General features: G+C 45.1%; 1 protein-coding gene across 2 annotated transcripts in view; it reads left to right on the plus strand.

Annotated features, from left to right (window-relative positions):
* LOC147021541 (voltage-dependent calcium channel gamma-2 subunit-like) overlaps positions 1-22,250 on the plus strand; it is a 165,890-nt gene that overhangs the window by 61,176 nt on the left and 82,464 nt on the right. The window contains exon 2 of one of the 2 annotated variants that reach the window (XM_085891579.1): positions 16,990-17,055. In XM_085891579.1, the coding sequence (XP_085747705.1) occupies positions 17,013-17,055 (43 nt within the window). In that variant the 5' untranslated portion in view covers positions 16,990-17,012. Of the gene's footprint in view, positions 1-16,989; positions 17,056-21,898 lie in introns of those variants that run through there. The other variant, XM_085891578.1, reaches the window with a different exon arrangement.

Here is a 22,250-nt window from a genome sequence, read left to right on the forward strand (position 1 = left end):
GAGACTTGGATAAGGGATGTGGGGAAGAATGAGGGGTATTTGAGGATGCATGGGGCAGAAAAGTTGGGTGGAGAAGCAATAAGGGGCATTGGGGAAAACACGGAGTGGAGATGGGTACAGAAGCAATAAGGAGTATTTGGGAGACGCAGGTCAGGAATGGGACCATGCGCCGGGCAGCGCGCCGCTGCTTCCATTTTCCGCCAGTACTCCAGGGGCCTCCGTCTGACCATCCCCCAAGCAGATGCCTGGCCCATCCCCATCTCTTTGAGATGCTGATCAACCTGTTGCAACCACGAGGCACATGGTCAGCCGATTTTCCTCCTCCACTCACGAGGCTCCCTCGTTGAGAGAAACTGGTGAGCAGGATCAGCATCAGGAAAACGAGCCACATATTCATAGAGGAGCAGCTGACGCTCACGGACTATGCAGGAAACAAATCTCATTTGAGTCTCTCTCAGCAACTGCTCGTTGGACACAAAGTCCGACCAGCGATAGCCAAGGACTCTCCGAAGAGACCTGGTACCAAAGGGATTAAGTCTCCATCTTCGATCCTATCTTAGATCCACCCCCTCTCTCCACATCCATAGAGGTAGATTGGAAGCATGAAGGACCTGAAGACTCGGACTTTCGTCCTCCTGCACAGGTACCAACAGCGCCACACCCCATCATCCAGTGAATCCATGACTCCCCAGGCCCGACCCAGGCATCTATTGACCTCTGGCTGACAGCCAGCAGAGACATGAATATCACTGCCAAGGTCAGTAAATCTCTCCATGATCTCAACATCCTCACCACAAATAGGTACAGACAAGAGAGCAACATCCAAGATGTCATTGAAAGCCTGGATCTTAGTTTTGACACAGGAAACCTGTAATCCCAACGGTACTGACTCCTCAATCAGCACCTTGAGTGCCCCCAAAAGGATATCCAGTCTCCACAAAGATGACTGCATCATCTGCGAAAATCAAGGTCAGAGATCTTGACATTCCCAAATGATGCACCACAGCTTGATCTCTCTGACATTCTCCCAGAATCCATTCCACACAATTGCTGAAAAGTGTGGGGGCCAGTACACACCCCTACGAACTCCAGTAACAACTGGAAATATGTCAGAGACGGTGTCACCAAATCTCACAGCACTCTCAATGCCAGAGCATAGTTCAGACATCAGATATTGATCAGTTTTGGTGGTACCCCATGAAGACCAAGAATCCTCCAGAGGACATCCCGATTCACTGAATCAAACGCTTTACAGAGATCTACGTAGGCTGCAAGCAGCCCCTGCTGAAACTCTCATCTGCGTTCAGTGAGGACCCGAAGAGTAAGGGTACGGTCAATCGTTGACCTCTTTGGTGTGAAGCCTGACTGTTCTGGGCACTGGTGCTCAAGCTGATGTTGGCGAACGCTATCAAGAATTATCTGAGCAAAAATCTTGCCCGGCACTGAGAGCAGCGTCACTCCACGGTAGTTGTTGCAGTCCTGCGAATCACTCTCCCTTTCCAGAGAGGGACGTCAAGGCCCTTCTTCCAGTCAGTTGGGATGATGCCTGTGTTCCCAGGCAGAGCACTGAACTGCATACAACGACACGAGTACTGCAGTTGCACCAGCCTTGAGAAGTTCAGCATGGATACCACAAAATCCCATTTCAACCGGTTCACCGCAACCTGTATTTCCACAAACGAAGATAGATCACATTTGATTGTAGGGTTCGCAATAGGGATAGTAACACCCCTGACATCAAACTCGACAGCTGGTCGATCAGCCTGGTACAGCCGCTCAAAGTAACAGACCCAACAGGCCTTAACTTCAGACTCCATGTCAAGAGCCCACCACCATCGGCTCTAACTGCAGTGCACCAAGAGATGGGCTTGGAGGAACGCAATGCGTGGATTCCCCTGTAAGCAGGACGAGAATCACGTGACCACAGGTGATGCTTGACATTCTCACAGATTCCTTGCACATAGATCTCCTTGTCCACCCTCGGCACACGTACAGTTTTACGCCTCAACTCCCTGAACAGCTCAGCTCTGCTATTTCTCCTGGCCCTGCGACTGGTCAATGGTATCCAGTGTCCCTTGAGAGACCAAATTCTTCATCAACCTCCGGTGAGGTCTCCGAACCTCAGAATGTGCTGCAAAACCGATGTTCAAAGGCTTGAGCTCAGATGACAACAGAGACAGGTGATTATCCTCTCTTCGAGATAGGACATTCCAGGCATCTACCCGAAGGGACCACTTCAGGTTAACCAAAGGATACCATCGTCTGGTGGAAGACTCCTCAGCACCACTCCGCCAGACACCACTCACCACAATCTGACCCATGAAGTTTACCCTGTGCTTTTCCTCCTAACATCAAGGAATGGGGGTCCCGAAAGCTTTGCTCAATCCCGTCATCTAATGAGCTGCCCTGCGAAGGGCCGCAGCACAGGAGGTACTCCCACAGAGTGTGTTTTCAATTTTCTTTGTATTAGTGGGTTTTGCGGAATGAAGTGTTTTACGAGGGCCAGAGTGCAAATCCTGCCACCAACCTCCTAATAAAGTAACCCAACTTCAGGAGGACGTCCGCAGACACAGTTCGGCACTATGTATGGATGGCCGTTGGCTCACAAGGAGCTCCTCCACACTTTGAGCATATATCGAGACAGAAGCAATAAAGGGTGGACAAGATGGGTGCATAAGCAACTAGAAGGGTACTTGGTAGAGCGCCTTGCCTCCACCATGTAATGCCTAATCCACGAGAACATATCGAGCCCAATACAGTTTTGCTTATATCGTTTTTGGCCCCATCTCTCAATGGTGAAGAATCATTTTTAGAATTAAATATTTCTCATATCCAGATCTGGTTTCAGATCTTCACCACAACTGAATCAATTTGTTGTGGTCACACACCCAACCTGTCGATCAAGTTTCATCCGAATCCGCCCACAACTTTTTCAGATTTCGTGCTATATATCATTTTTGACTATCTCTCAATGATGAAGAATCTTTAATAATTCTAGTAGTCCTATCCGGATCCGGATATTCACCAAAATCTAATCAGTTTGTCCTTGTCACACACCCAAGCAGCCCACCATATTTCATCAAGATCTATCTCCAACTTTTTGAGATATCCTGCACACAGACAGACAGACAGACAGACAGATAGACAGACAAATGAAAAATCGTGCTTAGCATGACACTTGGCGAATTAGTTGACCTTTCCGTGTGGTGGTCCAAGCTGTAATGTCATGGAATGTGTGGTGTTTATTTGTTCGTACATTAATAAAATGACGCGACGTCACAAATAACAATTATCAGGCGCGCCCTGTCATGGTAACGGCAGCAGATTGAAAATTTTCACAACTCATTTAAAGCCACCATGTGACATTCAACAACTTATCATCGGTGCTTGTTGCCTTCATTCTGATCGTAGAAAATATTTGAAAATACCAAGGAACATTGCTTTTAAACCAGCTTTACGATCCCGTTATCAGGTTTGAAATGTGTTGTAAAACAAAAATGTGTATTTTATATGTGTGTTTTTCATGTTATGGGTGACCCTAACCTTGACCTTGGGTCAATTTCGATCAAACTTTGTACACATGTTAATATTACATGCATAAATAGACTATAAGTTTCAGTATAAGTGCAAAACTGTTTGAGAAATAGTCATGTGTAATTCACAAAATTCCCCATTGGTTTATAATGGGCGATAATATAAAGTGATGCAGAATCCAGATGTGATATTGAACATCACCAAAAGTCACATATCTTTTTGCACTGTGGATTTCTATCAGCTGTTAAAATTTCATCCAAATCGGTTAAGAATTGTGACCTGTAGAACGAATAGAATTTTTTTTTAAATCACGCCAATAGCTAAAAACTTTGACGTCATATGCTTGCGAAAACTGCATAATTTGTACTAACATGCATTTTAAAACATTTAGATATTCCATTGAAGTTTGTTTTGGCGTCAACAGGAAGTCGCTACGACTTCCGGTTACTGAGTTATGTTCAAAAGCTTGTTTTCAGCTTTTTTTGATGTAATGTCGTGACGTTAAGTGCGATTATGATGTGATTTGATCCCAGACTATTTCAGCAAGATTGGCTATCACGTGTTAAAATTTGAGAACGATTGCTTCAGTTGTTTCGGCTGCACACGAGCGTAAATATTTTTTAAAAATGACGTCAATGGGCAAAACTTTGACGTTATACGCTTGCGAAAACTATGTGTAATTTGTAATAAGATGCAGTTAGATATTTGAATGAAGTTTAATTTGGCATCAACCGGAAGTCGCTACGACTTCCGGTCACTGAGTTATGTCCAAAAATGTGTTTTCACGTTGTGTGACGTCACGTTGTGACGTTTCGTCCGATTAAGATGGGGTTTGGACGTGGACCGTCTCAGGTGGATTGCCTATCAGGTGTAAAAATTTAAGAACGACTGGTGCAGCAGTTTGGGCTGTAGACGACCGGACAAACAAACAAACCAACAAACGGAACAGCCCAACATACTTGACAAAATCGAAGATTTCGCCAAGTAACAAACAGACAGAGTGGTGAAAACATAACCTCCTTCACCTTCATTGGTGGAGGTAATAAGGGGGTGTTGCAGGATACATAGAGGTGGAGAAGTTGGGTACAGCAGAAACTCGAAGGGCACTTGGTAGAGTGCTTACCTCCGTCAGGCTGATTCGTTTAAGCTTTGTATCTCACTGATAGGCTGGATCTGGATTCGGACCTGAAATAAAATCTAATCAGCTTGTTTTTGTCACCTAACTAACTCATCCACAAAGTTTCGTCCAAATCCCTCCACAACTTTTTGAAATATTTTTGAAATATCATTTTTAGCCCTATCTCTCAATGGTAAAATATAACTTCAAACTTTCTCAGATGCAGATCCGGATTCGGATCTTCACTAAAATCTAATAATTTCATCTTTGTCACACACCCAAACACTCCACCAAATTTCGTCCAAATTCGTCCAAAACTTTTTGAGATATTTTGTTCACAAACAAACAAGAAAACGATGTCGTGCAGAGCATGCATGATATTTGCAAAATCCACCCCCTCTCCAAAGGTTGCCATGGATACATCAAATTGTCCATTTAATTCCGATTAAAATTGACAATCTTAATCAAAGCTCAGGTCAATTGGATGAAAATGATGTTCCAGATTCAAATTGATGATTTTAGAAGTTTGACCTTGAGTTCACCTTTGAGCTTTTGACTTCAATAAGAGTTGGTTTCCAAATTCAGTGATGGACTTTGCAAATCCTGTTCAACTTTCAAGTTAATTGGATGAAAAATGATGATTTGTCAGATGAAATTAGATTATTTTAGAAGTTTGACCTTGAGTTGACCTTTGACCTTTTGACCTCAAAAATAGTTGCTTTCCCAATTCAGTGATGGACTATGCAAATCCTATTCAACCCTAAAGTTAATGGGATGTAAATTGATGATTTTTCAGTTGAAAATTGATTTTAGAAGTTTGACCTTGAGTTGACCTTTGACCTCAAAAATAGTTCGTTTCCAAATTCAATGACGCGATATGCAAATCTTGTTCAAATTTCAAGTCAATTGGATGAAAAATGACCATTTTAGAAATTTGACCTTTGACCTCAAAATCAATTGGCTTCTCAGTTGAGACGACCTCGAAAACTTGTAAAAGTTTCATAACTATCAGTTTGGAATTGTAACCTGTAGGTGATTGACAAACAGACAGAATAACAAAATCGACTGACCAATACACTTGAAAAATCTTCGATTTTGCAAGTGACAGACAGACAGACAGACAGACAGACAGGGGTAAAAACATAACCTCCATCCATCTTCGGTGGTGGAGGTAATAAGGGGGTATTGGTGGACACGGGTGGAGACAATAGATATAGAAGTAACCTCTGAGGAAGGAAAAACTAGAAACTTATAGAGTTGGGCTTGGGGGGTGGCAGGAGGGGTGGGTAACAGGGGTAGAAAAGATCATGGTTTTGGATGGGGATATTCTGAGAATGTGGTGATCAGTCGTCTTGAACATCTGGACGGAAGAATTGGATTGAAGAGAATGTGGAAGTTGATTCCACAGGTAGGAAAAAGAAGAACAATCGCGTGCAGGTGAGCAGCAGTTCTGGATTTTGTTATTTTCACTCGGAGGGGGATGCTCGGAGACTGCGTGCACCATGCATATACTTGTGTTGTCCTCTGAAACCACAATATCAACACTTTGAACATAACATTAAAAAAACAATTCATACAAGCCTCAAAGTTTTTCTTGGTTACCTTTTTTGTGATGAGAATGTACCATTGTACCTGTTATGTTATTTTCACACGTTCTTGATAAAAGGTCCACATACACCTTGAACAACCTGGAAACTCACTTGTGGACATATTCTGCACACATTGGAGAGCATACATCTCAGTTGACCTTGGACTTGCTTGTTCAATGTTTCTGGTGTTCCGTACACATTTTAAACAACTTTCATGGTGAAGATCATGGAGAGGGTCCTGGTTGTATGAAAACGTGGACACAGTACCAACAACCATCTCGTAGATCCAAGGCCCAATGGTGATCACATGGTGCTTTCCTATTTGCGAGTAAATATATATATATATATATATATATATATATGTATATGTATATGTATGTATGTATGTATATTGTTACGAATCTTCGCCCGCCGGCATGCGGACTGCCACTTTTGCCAATGGCGGCCGTCTCGCCCACCGGACGGACAATTCAGTCGCGACCATCCGGAACAGTGCCGGAAACCAGTCACGGGTGTGCTCCAAACGCACACCATGACCTAGTCAACACTCTACCCGCGCGCGACAGGGTCAATCGCCGAATTATCGATATACCTAAGTATTCGCGCGGGCAGACTACCGAGACACCGTACCTCAGCGAGGTCTGTTTGGACACGAACCGCTTAAGCAGTTCGTTCTGTTCTGGGATAACCGAGCGGTGTATTATCGCGAGACCTCGCTGGACCCAATTCTTTTATCGGCTATTAAAAAGCCCGCTATTATTCCGAGAGCAAGATAGCAGTTCAATCGGTGAAAAAGGACACGACGAACGGGTTAACATTCACATAAGGACATTTATTTATAATGCACACGTAAACAGGGAGGCACGTATGCAGGTATGCAATCGATAGGGGAAGGGGACAAGACACGAGCAAGGTAAAAACACTACAACAGTCTGTGGTTATTATTTACAAGCACTTACACAGTTCTACTTGCAGGACATGGCGCCACAACATTCACACAAAGAAACAGGGAAAAGACCACCCTCATAGACAAGGGGGTCAGACTGGACCCGTAGGCCTTGATGTCCAAGGAGCCTGGTTGACCGAAGGGACTCCCAGAGGCCGTCGCAGGTTACCTCCACCCTCGTGGTGACTTGGTTGGGCGACCCTCGATGGACCCTCTCAAGCACCTCCACCGACTGACTGCTCCACCCATACCGAGACCTCCACCGAATGACCAACAACCAACTCCCTTCGCTTCTCGACTTGGTTCTCTCCACGCAGCTCAGCCCTCCTCTGCGTCCAGCGTGCCCTTTTATTTCCCCTCCCTTCTCGCCCTGCCCTCCTTACAGCTCCTGCGGGAAACTTCCAGAAGGGGGGCGTTTTCCTCGTGGGTCGGGGTTTTTCGTAGCAATCATCCTGGTAGTGCTTCTCTATTCTCCCTCCACTCGCCCCTCCCCCATCCTGAAGCGTGGGAAAGTAAGAGGAAAATCCGTGCGTTATCAGAACGCCTTCTTCTTTCTCCATGGCAGAGACTGTTTTCGATGCGGAGAGGGTTGTAGCGTGGGTGTGGAGAAGGTGATTGGTGGTGTGGTTGTTGTAATGGTGGTGTGGTTGGCGTTGGGTGGTGGTCGTGAGGGTGGTGTGGTTGCGTGCTTGTAAAAAGGTGGTTGGTGGTGTGGTTGCTCCAAAATAACGATAGCAAAGAATAACGGCCAACTCAAAGACCACAGCCCTGTCCACACGAATAATATCCATTAAACAACGGTGAGGAAATCAATCTGAACACACACTTAGCGATATAACTGAACTAAGGACCTTTATGGTGTTATGCAAATTTCCACGGCTGTAACAATATTTATATATATATATATATATATATATATATATATATATATATATATATATATATATATATATATATATATATATATATATATATATATATATATATATATATATATATATATATATCTCGATTCCTCAAAGGCCTTTGCTGTGGAAACGGTTGCCGATTGCACTCTCTTTGTAACAATCTCTGCCGGTTTCACACTTACACCTGTGAAAAGTCACAGCACAGACTAGGGAATAATGTTTGACCCAGCTAAAGTTTTACACATCAGGCAAGGCCCCTCGAAAACCTGAAAAAAGGATTTCTAACACAGGTGTACGTGCGTGTGTGTGTGTGTGTGTGTGTGTGTGTGTGTGTGTGTGTGTGTGTGTGTGTGTGTGTATGTGTGTTGCGGGGTGTGGTATCACCATTGCAGGACTGAGGAAAGAAGGTGGAATGGGGAGAGGGGTGTTACTGTTCGATAATGATTGTTTGATATGAGGAATCTAACATTTAAACAGGATTGGTAACCAAAACGAGAAAGGTACACGCACACGCACACACGCACACACAAACAAACACACACACACACACACACACACACACACACACACACACACACACACACACACACACATTTTCATTGAGACAAACGTGTAATAGTGTTTGAAGCATTGTGTGTGTGTGTGTGTGTGTGTGTGTGTGTGTGTGTGTGTGTGTGTGTGTGTGTGTGTGTGTGTGTGTGTGTGTGTGTGTGTGTGTGTGTGTGTGTGTGTGTGTGTCGTTGGATATTATCTCCATATTCGGTTTCAAGAAGGTGGAACCTCCCTTCCAGGTCTCAAGGTATCCACCTCCTTTTCAGCAATGGAAAGTGGGAGGGGGGGGGGGTCACAATTCATGGAACAAGTTTTATTCCGAGGGCTCTTTTGAAGATCGTCACTGAGCCCTGGTCAGCTTCCAACTGCAGGTTGTTTGCAGTAATATTCCCAGGGATGGTTTTTAAGATCTCTGTAAGGTTCTTCTTCATCATTCACATTGCTCTAATGATCACTGGTACAATTTTGTCATTCTTCGGATTCCAGATTCCAGGATCTTTTCATTTCATTCTTGAGGTCTTGATGTTTGGTCATTTTCTTGATTTCTGCATTGTTAAGATCAAAATCACTGGGTACTGAAACATCAATTAGCAATGCCTTCTTTTCTTTTTTGTACCGAAGTATGATATCCGGTCACAATTCTTTGTTTTCTATGTTCACGTTTGATGGAATCATCAGGCCGTATGTCAGAATTACTTCCTTGTTCTCAATTATCGCTTTTGGTTCATGTTTCCATGACTTTTGTGGAACTGGGATGTTGACATTTTTGTAGATGTACCAGTGGATTACTCTACATACTCTGTTGTGCCTTTGTTTGTGCAGCTGTTCTGCCGTGAGTTTCTTACATCCCGATAGAAAGTGACTCGTGCTTCCTGGTTCTATCTTGTTGGTTCTATCAGTGGCATGCAAAGTGTAAACTATTCAACCTGGCAGAGGCATGTGCTTTTCCAAGTGCTGTTCCGTTTCCCCAAGTGTCGCTCCATGTGTGATTTTTCATTTGTTTGTTTGTCTACACTGAACTTTGGTGTTTTACTTTGCAATCGCTTGTCAGATTGAGATGAAATATTCACCGTCGGTGCAACTACTCATGGAGAATGTTTTAATGATAATTATGATGTCATAGGTCACGTGGTGTGGTAGCCATGTTGGAAAAATGGGAAAAAATTGAAACTTAGCACATGGCAAGTACTCCTCATGGGGAATCAGGGTGATTTTTCTTGCCTATGTAGAACACTACAAATGAGGCGACGCGAGGAGGAGTGATGTCAGGGCCACATCGGCCATTTTGCAGTTAATGCCATATAGCACTATTTTAACCCTTACCCTATCATCCGAGCCTATCATCATTAAAAAAAATGTCGCTTACATCACTCCTCCTCGCCGGGCCTCAAATGATCAGGATGAAAATTTTTGACGGTTATCTTGGGATAAAATGGTCCACAGAAAAAAAAATTGATGATGTCATTAGTCACGTGATTCTGCAGACATATTGTTAAAAAAAAAAAAAACCTTCAAAAATCTTCCCTGAAGTAGCGGAACAGATCAAGGCGAAACTTTACATGTATGACCGCCTATCCATGAGGAACTAAAAGGACAGTCGGTAGAGTGCATACTTCCAACACAATGGACCCATTACATTTTCCCCAATATCCATGAGAACATATTGGGCCCATTACATTTTTTTAATATCATGCTATACATGACTATATTGTTTTTGACCATACTTCTCAATGGTGAAGAATCACTTTCAAAAATGATCAGATCCGCATCTGGATTCGGATCTTCACCAAAATGGAATCAATTCTTCCTTGTCACACACCCCACATGTCCTCCAAGTTTCGTCCGAATCTGTGCACAACTTTTTGAGATATCGTGCTATATATCATTTGGCCTGATCTCTCAATGGTGAAGAATCACTTTGAATATTCTAGGAGTCGGATCGGGATCTTCACCAAAATCTAATCAGTTCGATTTTGTCACACACCAAATCTGTCCACAAAATTTCAACTGGATCCGTCTGCAACTTTTTGAGATATCCTGTACGCAAACAAACAAACAAACAAACAAACGAAATTGCTCGTTGAGCAAGGAATTGCCAGAATAACTTTCTCATATCTCCATGATCTCTGAAAAAACAAAAACCTGGAAATCAATTTGGGTCTTATAAGTCAATAGTGCTGCTGTTTAATGAGTTATGGCACTTAGTTTGGTCATGATCATAAGTTAGAAGTCAATCGGACTTGAAATGGTGTTTTTATCGCAATTTGAATTTTTTGACCCGACCCCCCCCCCCCCCGATATTCGACCCACGACCGCTAAGAAGGGTGTTGGTGTGACACCCCAATGAGACATATGGTTGGATGTAGTATTGGAAGTTTCACATTTTGGATTTGGTTTGAAGTTGATACGACCATTTTAGCGGACGTTATTGCGAAAATAAGAATTTCGGTTTTTCGGTGACCTTCACCTTGACCTTTGATCTAGATTCACCAAAAACGACAAGTATCTAAGTTGGACCATGGCCGACGTCTGTACCCAGTTTGGTCATGGTCGCTGAAACGGTGTGGCTGCTACAGGGTAAACAAACACTCAAACTGACTGACAGACAGACAGACACACAGAATGACACACACAACTGACCAACATAATTGCCGAAATCCGAAGGATTCCAGCAATTAACAAACAGACAAACAAGCAAACAGACAGGGTGAAAACATAACCTCCTTCATCTCTGGTGGCAGAGAAAACAAAAGGTTTAAACAAATGATGTCATAGGGAACATGGTTTGGTAGCCATATTGGATTTACCATAAAACCCATAAAAAACTTCTTCTCTAGAACAGCTGGACAAATCGAGGAGAAACTTCACACAAATGTTCCCCAAACCACGTGTGTCCAAGTTTAAGGAATAATTGATAGGTCACATGGTTTGGCAGACATTGAATTGAAGAAAAAAAAATTGGATAATGTTTTCTCTGGAACCACATCAATGATCTCTCTGACTCTCTGGAAAATCCTCTTTATCTCTTTGCTGATGACTACACCCTCTGTCGTACCATCTGTCATCCCTCAGATCAGCAAGCAGCAGCTTCTTCGCTCTCTGCAGATCTGGATAAAATTACAAACTAGTCCAACACATAGAACATGTCTTTCAATCCTCAAAAATCTCACACTCTCACTATGTCTCTCCGAAAGGACTGATTCGAACCCCCCCCCCCTCGCATCCCTCCCCCCATCTACTTTCTCAACAATACAGACGGAAAGAAGTCCTTTCATTCAAGCTTCTGGGTCTCATTATTTGCCATTATTTTTCCTGTGAAAGCCACATTTCCAACCTGGCTTCCATAGCCAGTTGCCGACTGGGAATCCTCGGTCGTGCAAAGTCCTTCCTCGGCCCACCTGAGCTCCTGACCACATACAAAACTTTCATCCACAGCTTGATGGAGAACTGCTCTTCACTCTGGGCTGGTGCTCCAGCCTCTCACCTTTCTCGGCTTCACACTGTGGAAACCAAGGCATTTAGGATTATTGGTATTTCCCGCAGTGGGGCTGAGTTTTTGGGCTTCTCATTCTCTGACCACAAGCAGGTCGGTGGTCTTTCTGTCTTCTACTGTCTCCTCTCCGGTCTTGCCCGCCTGCTCTGTCTGCGATGTCCCCCCACCCCTATAATTCCGTAGGGCGCTCAAGGTCCGCACAGCAACCCCCCTCTGGTAAAAGTACCAAAATCACGAATCACTGCTCACCTTCACTCTTTCATTCCTCTTTTTTTTCCCGCCTTTGGAACAAACTCCCACACTCTCTTCAATCCCATTCTTCCTTCCAGGTCTTCAAAACAGCTGTTCACCACCACCTCTTATCATCCCCCATCCAAATCCTCGATCTTTTCTACCCCTGTTAATCCACCCTAAACTCACCTCCTTCAAATTCCCTGCTTCCCTTCCTGAAAGTCCCTGTAGTGCCCATCTTGTATACCCCATGTTCCCCGCCCCATCCCTCCTCCTTCCACAGATCTCCTAATATCTCTGTTCACCACTGTTTTGTCCTTCCCTCTCCCACCCCTTTTTTTTCCTTCCCCCCCCCTTGTTGTGCGTTGTGTTACATCTCATAGGAGCCTCGACAATGTATACAAAAACCACCCAAAAAATAAAAACCACTTAATCAATCAACGTGAAACTTCACACTTTTGATCTCGTCGTGATGGTGAAAACACGTTTTAAATTTCAATTTTATCGGATGCATGGTCTGGCAGCCAGAATTATTTAATTTTTTGATATGGTTTTTAAAATGTTATTATTATTATTTTTTTGAATAAGGTTCACTTGGCTGTGTCTGGATGGGTTTTGAGGGTAGAGGAGTAGCAGCGGAAAATAATGCGAATCCAATCCCGGTTTCTTCTGATGACTTCAACTTTGCTTTTTGCTTGTTTGGGTTCTTTCTGATTACTCCATATGCCTGGCGTTGACTTAATGGTTGGAGTGGTGAGCTTTGGATCCTCGGATCCTGAGCTCAAATCCCCCTTGGCTGTTGTATTAATACCAGGTGGGGTTGACTCTGCCTGTCATCCTTCCGGGGTTGGCAAAATGAGTGCCAGCTTGCTTGTATCCTGTGTGGGAGTGGTGACCCATCCAGGATTGTACCCAAGAGCCAAGGAGACTGCTTCGGCAGCACCAACGCTCTGCGCAGAGTATGGCCCCAATGGATGGATGGATGGATGGATGATTACTCCAATGCAGGACTGTACCGATTTGGTCTTCCATTTGATATGAATTGAATTTATTTTAATCCCATTCTAAATTCAATTGAATAATGACTAATAATAAGAAAAACATCATCATGGGTCAGGGTCAGGTGTCCGATCAAAGTGGGATTGCATCCAAAACGGGATGTCTTGGTACCCAGGCATCACTGCCAGTAGTTATAAAGTGGCAGTTTTAATGATGTCTCTTATTAATGAAGTAATACACCAGTATACAAACACCACACAAAAGAAGGTCTGGCGAGGGTTTGCAATCCCTGATTGCTGTTTTTCTTGTTTATTTTGTCATTTTGCTTTCATTGGGACTGTCTGTATTCGTTGCTGTTTTGATTTCATATGTGACATCTATTCGCACCTGTATTTGGAAATTTGCAAGGCAGGCTAGGGATACCTTCTCTGGCTTGCTGTCTTCATGTTTGCATACACATTGGATTCCGGTAGTCTGAATTTTTTACGTATTCAGCCAATTCGACAGTTGTCCTTCCAAGCACTTGGTTGACCTCCAACAGGCCGCTACCTCCTTCTCGTCTCGGCAGGTACATTCTCAGGATGCATTGATTTTTGTAAAACATTTTGTGGATGGTGAGGAGTTTCCTTGTTTTGATATCCAGTTTATTGATTTCTGATTGTGGCCAGTTTATAATTGCACAGCTGTACTGGAATACTGGTGTTGCGAGTGGGTTAATAGCTTTGATTTTGATGCTTGGAGGATAGGAGGTTGGGGTGGTATGTTTTCAGGATCAGCCTCATTCTATGCAGATATTGTTTGGTAATTGTTTGTGACGTATTTGGTGGCCCTCTTCTGCTCTGAGGAATTTACATGATGCTTCGTTGTCTAGTTCCTGTATTGTTTTATTTGTGCCAATTTTTATGTTGTCTGTTTTTGTTGGTTTACCTTGAATGAATATGCACTTAGCACACTTTTCTTGTGGTTTGGTGCGAGGAGTTTTAAATCATCCATGTGTCTCCCGTCCTGTTTCTTTGGACATTCTTCTATTGGATGTTAGGGTGTATCCGAGTCCTTTATATGCTTGTGTGTGTGTGTGTGTTTGTGTGTGTGTGTGTGTGTGTGTGTGTGTGTGTGTGTGTGTGTGTGTGTGTGTGTGTGTGTGTCAATGGGGTGGAAGAGACTGTGGATGGGGATGGAGAATGGCATAAGATGCTAGTGCCCTGCCAACTTGAAGCCCTGAAGATAATCGTGGGATTTATCAGCCTCTGAAAGACTTTCTTTCTTGAAGATCTAGGCCTCACCATCAGCCACAACCTCTCCTGTGCTGAGCCCATGAGGGGAGGATGGGGGGGGGGGGGCGGGTGTGGGTAGTTGGAACAGTGGTTATAAAAGTTTACCCAATATAATATGAGTATCTAAATTACTCATTTCCGACACATCATCCATAGTGCGGTAGATATGTAAAAGAATTGTGCAGTTTCTGGTAAAACAGTCAAAGTGGGGAGTATGTTCCACAAATATAGACAGTACTGTGTGGAACATTTTTAGGGACCGAGAACGGCAATCTTGGATTTCATAATGGCCATGATTGTATGTGTGTGTGTACGGTGGTTTATTTGTCATGTCTCGTGTAACATCACGATAGATTTGGCATGGTAATTTCCCTCCAGTTACAAAATCTCCAGCAATGCCTGATAATTAAGTGGGTGTCTTGTAATTCTAGAGCACACCTGCAGACATGTATATCCATGTCAAACGTACGAACTTCATTAAGTGAACCGCGTTTGTCAATCTCGTTACTGAGTACATTTTCTTTCATTGCCTGATTTACTGGAGAATGGGGCAACTCCCATATGTATGTGTATGTGTATGCTTCTTCGAGCCATACAAGCAGGCAGCATCCTGTGCAGACATCTGCTAATGTACTATATGGAGTTCGGATTTACTGGAGTTCAACTGACACAGCTTGTGTACTCCAACACTCCATTTTGACAAGGTTTTTGGTTGTCACCTCCTTCATCTAATCTAATCTATGTTGCAAGAGAAACAACATAAGCGATTAAAGCCAATAATGTTCTTGGCCAAAAGTCTGTAAATAGCAACTTTATTCAACCTCCTAATATGTACCTTCAAAGTGAAGATATTACTTATGTTGTTTGTCGATGGTAGCCATTTTGAAAAACAAGATGGCTGCCAAAATAAAGCCCTTTCAGTTTGGTTCCATCCCTGAAAATGTTTCGTCCATGTCGAGCTATCCTCTTGCCAAATCTATGCTTTCATCACCAAGTTCACAATTGTTTCCATATGATATAATTCTGAAAGTATCCCTTATCGAGTTGAACTTATTTTGTACATCTGACCCTCTGTTTACGATAATGCGCTTTCAAATTTTGAGTGTTTGAGCGATGACATCATGGTGCTCCAGCTTTTGAATTACGTGTAATGAAAGATAAGGTTTGGGCAGTCATGGTGGACCTTGATATAAAAATCACATTTCCAGCGGTACTTTTGTCCTGATATTGGGACAATTGGCGACGCTGAATGGCAGAATGGAAAAGCGTTCAAAAGCTCGATTCATGGAATAATGGACCAAGATGTGAGGAGTATCATTCAAAAACGTGGAAGCCTTGTTTCACTTTGGATGTATCGAAGAACCTCTCGTGCAAAACTGCTCGCGTCACGTGACTTGCATCACTGTGGGCCTCATTACGTGTAGCTCATAAACACCTGGAGTTCATGGAACACCATAACCTGCACAGTGTTTAAGTATATAATTAAATTTAAATTAAATAAAGATTTTAAAGGTCGTTTTAAAAATTAATTAATTGCGGCAAGTTTACCACCATTGATGCAGCGTCTTATACACCACCTTATTTAACACATTACATTAGTTATTCGTGCCTGTTGTTTGTATCCTTTGTGACGTCCTTAAAAACTGTTTTCCTGTTTGGAAATGATTTTCAATTTCCTTTCACTGCCAGACAGGCAGAGTAAAAACATTACCTCACTTCTCTCTACGCATGTGTGTGTGATTGGTACGAATTCGAGCCAAAATGCTGCTAAACTACAGATTCATTTTCCGATTCATGTTCAAAATATAACACTCGATTGAAATGAAGTTGTTGCCTCGATCATAAACTGATCTTTGTGGACAGGACAGACAGACAGAAGTGAAGCGATTGCTAAACCCCGCTTTTCACTTCGTGTGTGCGGGGTAATTACAACCTCCATCCGGTTGTGTTTTTTGAGCTTTAACAAGTTAGCAGTTTAAATATGAAGACCACTTTGTTCCTGAACAGTTTGACCAACACGACATCATTGCTCTTCAACCAGCAGTGCGATCCACGGCTGTATCACTTTATATTTTTTACAAAGATATTGCACCTAATAGTTTTCAAAGTGGTAAACAGCATGTCCATATGATGGACAAATTGATTTTGGGAAACATATACTGGTATATATAGTGACTAATGATGTGGAAACATATGGGGCGCAGGGGCTCCAAATGCACCCCCAAGGTTTTTGATGTAAGGGCTATAACACAGCAATGCATGGATGTATGGGAGGATCGATCTGTGAAAGGCATTCGTGTTTTATTTCATCGTCATATGTCATTTTGTTAATTAATTGTGCTGCAGCAAAATCCACGTACGGGGACAGCATGGCACTTGACAAGATTGCTGGGGTGGTGACGGTTGTGCAAGGTAAGCCTGACCAATGGTTCGTTTGCAAGTCCTTATTTATGGTCCCTCAATCGGGAACGGGGAAAGTTGTGGTCAAGGAAATGAGGAAAGGGGTAGGGCTAATTGTGGACAAGCATAGACCTACACCATTCACACTCAGCCTCATGAGCACTCACAAGGACAGCTGCCTGATTGGACGACTCTTTTGATTCTCTAACTCGCTCGTGCCGATTGAGTGTCTGCCGAAGTCAATTCGCCAGTGTCGCATTTAAAAACACAGTTTGTTGTGCTGAAGAGTACAGGTTGCACTTCTTTCACCAACACTCATGGAACGGGTGCACAGTACACACACTCAATCACACAGGTACTCACAGCGACATAACCAGACATATCAAGGTGTACATCCGCTCTTCCTCCCAAGTGTGCAGCTCTCTGTCATGCTCGTATATGTGCTTGCACCTTGTGAACTATTTCAAATAGGCTCACACTCCTCACAGCCAAGGTACTGACTTTTCTGGCTTGAATCGTTGGTGCTTCCGGCTGTACACCACACTTCCCGCACCATTGGCACTTCCGGCTGTACACCACACTTCCCGCACCATTGGCACTTCCGGCTGCACACCACACTTCCCGCACCAGTGGCACTTCCGGCTGTACACCACACTTCCCGCACCATTGGCACTTCCGGGTGTACACCACACTTCCCGCACCATTGGCACTTCCGGCTGTACACCACACTTCCCGCACCATTGGCACTTCCGGCTGTACACCACACTTCCCGCACCATTGGCACTTCCGGATGTACACCACACTTCCCGCACCATTGGCACTTCCGGGTGTACACCACACTTCCCGCACCATTGGCACTTCCGGGTGTACACCACACTTCCCGCACCATTGGCACTTCCGGGTGTACACCACACTTCCCGCACCATTTGCACTTCCGGCTGTGCACCACACTTCCCGCACTATTGGCACTTCCGGCTGTGCACCACACACACACACATCCTATGTAATTGGGTCTTAAGGCTGTGCACCACATTTCCTGCACAATTGGCACTTCCGTTTGGGCAGCACCCATGTCAGTGACGTATCCTGCACCCTTTACACTTCCGGCTGTGCACCACACTTCCCGCACTATTGGCACTTCCAGCTGTGCACCACACACACACACATCCTATGTAATTGGGTCTTCCGGCTGTGCACCACATTTCCTGCACAATTGGCACTTCCGTTTGGGCAGCACCCATGTCAGTGATGTATCCTGCACCCTTTACACTTCCGGCTGCGAGTTTCAAGTCCCTTTTAAATTTCTGCTCCACCGGTCGTTTGTTCCTTGCCTATCTATTGTAACCCCAATGGCATTTGCTCTCGGCCACTTGTCCTTTTGAGTACACTGGCCAACACCTGGGGTTTTGGGGTTTTTTTGGTGTGTTTACTGGTTTACAAGTTACACTGTGATGGAGCTGACTCATGGCAACCTGTCCCTGAGCGTGACTTAAACCGGATAGCACCCGCGCTGCCATGATGAGTTCCGTGCGACTTACTTTGGTGATCTACTGGTCCTCTCGCGCCTTGGTCGTGTCTCCAGAGTCGTGCCTCTGGACTGTCCCGACCATCTGCGTAGTTATATGGCCGCTGCTGCCGTCGCTTTTCACCTCTCACCCAAGAAAATGGCCTGTCTTTACCTTTATCTTTCATCCCAGGATCCCCCGTCTTTACCTTTATCTTTCATCCCAGGATCCCCCGTCTTTACCTTTATCTTTCATCCCAGGATCCCCCGTTTTTACCTTTATCTTTCATCCCAGGATCCCCCGTTTTTACCTTTATCTTTCATCCCAGGATCCCCCGTTTTTACCTTTATCTTTCATCCCAGGATCCCCCGTTTTTACCTTTATCTTTCATCACAGGATCCCCTGTCTTTACCTTTATCTTTCATCCCAGGATCCCCTGTCTTTACCTTTATCTTTCATCCCAGGATCCCCCGTTTTTACCTTTATCTTTCATCCCAGGATCCCCTGTCTTTACCTTTATCTTTCATCCCAGGATCCCCCGTCTTTACCTTTATCTTTCATCCCAGGATCCCCCGTCTTTACCTTTATCTTTCATCCCAGGATCCCCCGTTTTTACCTTTATCTTTCATCCCAGGATCCCCAGTTTTTACCTTTATCTTTCATCCCAGGATCCCCCGTTTTTACCTTTATCTTTCATCCCAGGATCCCCCGTTTTAACCTTTTACCCCAGGGCTCTGACCCCTGCTCGTCTCTGCCAGTGATGCATCCAAACCATCATATTCCCTGCACCCTCGTTAGTCGCCCCACCATCTCCGCACACGTACATTTCGCTGTCACAAGTGTAAGTAGGTCTGGAGAGTAGAGCTTGTGGTTTGTTTGTAAATTATTATTTTCGTCGTCATTCTTACCCAGCGTCCATCTCCTTGGAAGTCGAATCGTTGAGTTTGAGCCGGGACTAGACATGGAGGTGGATACGGAGAAAAGCGATATGCGATTGTCCTCCTCTTATGATTTTAATCAGCGGGAGTTCGACATCTACAGTGGATGGCTTGTGGTCCACAAGGGTCCGAGGTGGTATGGGATCCTAGCGCAGACTGGTCCGTCAGGGTCCAAGGTGTTTTATGAGATCCTAGAACAGACTGGTCCGTCAGGGTCCAAGGTGTTTTATGGGATCCGAGTGCAGACTGGTCCGTCGGGGTCTGAGGTGTTTTATGGGATCCTAGTACAGACTGGTCCGTCAGGGTCCAAGGTGTTTATGGCATCCGAGCGCAGACTGGTCCATTGGGGTCTGAGGTGTTTTATGGGATCCAAGCGCAGACTGGTCCGTATGGGTCCAAGGTGTTTTATGGGATCCTAGAACAGACTGGTCCGTCAGGGTCCAAGGTGTTTTATGGGATCCTAGTGCAGACTGGTCCGTCGGGGTCTGAGGTGTTTTATGGGATCCTAGTACAGACTGGTCCGTCAGGGTCCAAGGTGTTTTATGGGATCCTAGTGCAGACTGGTCCGTCGGGGTCTGAGGTGTTTTATGGGACCCTCGTACAGACTGGTCCGTCAGGGTCCAAGGTGTTTTATGGGATCCGAGCGCAGACTATCCATTGGGGTCTGAGGTGTTTTATGAGATCCGAGCGCAGACTGGTCCGTCGGGGTCCGAGGTGTTATGGGATCCTAGCGCAGACTGATCCATAGGGGTTTGAGGTGTGAAATGGAATCCTAGTGCAGACTGGTCCATAGGGGTCCGAGGTGTTTTATGAGATTCTAGTGCAGACTGGTCCGTAGGGGTCTGAGGTGTTTTATGGGATCTGAGCGCAGGCTGATCCATAGGGGTTTGAGGTGTTTTATGGGATCCTAGAGCAGCAGGTCCGTAGGGGTCCAAGGTGTTTTATGGTATCCTAGCGCAGACTGGTCCATTGGGGTCTGAGGTGTTTTATGAGATCCTAGTGCAGACTGGTCCGTCAGGGTCCAAGGTGTTTTATGGGATCCTAGTGCAGACTGGTCCTTCGGGGTCTGAGGTGTTTTATGGGATCCTAGTACAGACTGGTCCGTCAGGGTCCAAGGTGTTTTATGGGATCCGAGCGCAGACTGGTCCATTGGGGTCTGAGGTGTTTTATGAGATCCTAGTGCAGACTGGTCCGTAAGGGTCCAAGGTGTTTTATGGGATCCTAGCGCAGACTGGTCCGTCAGGGTCCAAGGTGTTTTATGGGATCCTAGCGCAGACTGGTCCGTCAGAGTCCAAGGTGTTTTATGGGATCCTAGTGCAGACTGGTCCGTCGGGGTCTGAGGTGTTTTATGGGATCCAAGTACAGACTGGTCCGTCAGGGTCTGAGGTGTTTTATGGGATCCAAGCGCAGACTGGTCCATTGGGGTCTGAGGTGTTTTATGAGATCCTAGTGCAGACTGGTCCGTCAGGGTCCGAGGTGTTTTATGGGATCCTAGCGCAGACTGGTCCGTCGGGGTCCGAGATGTTATGGGATCCTAGCGCAGACTGATCCATAGGGGTTTGAGGTGTGAAATGGAATCCTAGCGCAGCCTGGACCATAGGGGTTTGAGGTGTCTTATGGGATCCTAGTGCAGACTGGTCCATAGGGGTCCGAGGTGTTTTATGAGATTCTAGTGCAGACTGGTCCGTAGGGGTCTGAGGTGTTTTATGGGATCTGAACGCAGGCTGATCCATAGGGGTTTGAGGTGTTTTATGGGATCCTAGAGCAGGCAGGTCCGTAGGGGTTTGAGGTGTTTTATGGGATCCTAGCGCAGACTGGTCCGTCGGGGTCCGAGGTGTTATATGGGATCCTACCGCAGGCTGCCCAAGGATCCAGGATGATCATACATTCGACCCGAGAGTCTGAGGAGTCCGTGCCGGGACTTGTGCCGAGTGAAGTGAAGTAGGAGATGAGGAGAGCATGACAAGGAGCCCAAGATGCGCAGTACCGTGTTCGTGGCCCCAGGGAAGGACGTCGGCCGATTCGTGGCATGGCCCCCATTTCCCTCCTGGGCCGGACCCCGAGTTCCACCTGCTCCAGCAGATGCCCGAGCACAATGCGCACGGGGAGGGCAGCTATCCGTGCATGTAAAATGATTCATTCATTCTCGATTACTCCGCCAGTGACATATATATATATATATATATATATATATATATATATATATATATATATATATATATATATATATATATATATATATATATATATATATATGTGTGTGTGTTCGTCCTATTTTGTAGGGGACGTAAGATAATAATTCGTAATTGTACATTTTTTTATTAAATACGGGGCCACGTTGGAATATTTTGGTGGGGGGGGGGGTACGTACTCTTCTTCAGCGTCTCCAGTCACACCCAGTCATATGGACCATTATTCAGGCGGCAGTGCGGCTGGAATTGCAGGCAGTGCGTGCTCGGAGCCGCCGTCAATCTTCGCCCGCAGTCTCCCTCCTTTCACCACACCCCTCCCCCCACCTCCCCCCCCCCCATACACACACATCCCCCTCCCCTGATCTCTGCAGGAGGCTCTGAGTGCGTGCAGTCGGCATCCTGGAGGACATGATCTCGGCTATGCGGCTCCAGGAGCGCGGAGTGCAGACCGTGTTGAGCTTGGCGGGCTCGTTCGCCGCGTTCATCCTGATGGCGGTGGCCGTGGGTACGGATTACTGGCTGTACTCCCGCGGGGTGTGCCGCACGCGTGCCTCCTCGGACAACGAGACCGT

This window comes from Eptatretus burgeri, chromosome 8 (assembly GCF_056783735.1).
Source record: "Eptatretus burgeri isolate ZD-2024b chromosome 8, Ebu_testis_v1, whole genome shotgun sequence".
NCBI lineage: Eukaryota > Metazoa > Chordata > Myxini > Myxiniformes > Myxinidae > Eptatretus > Eptatretus burgeri.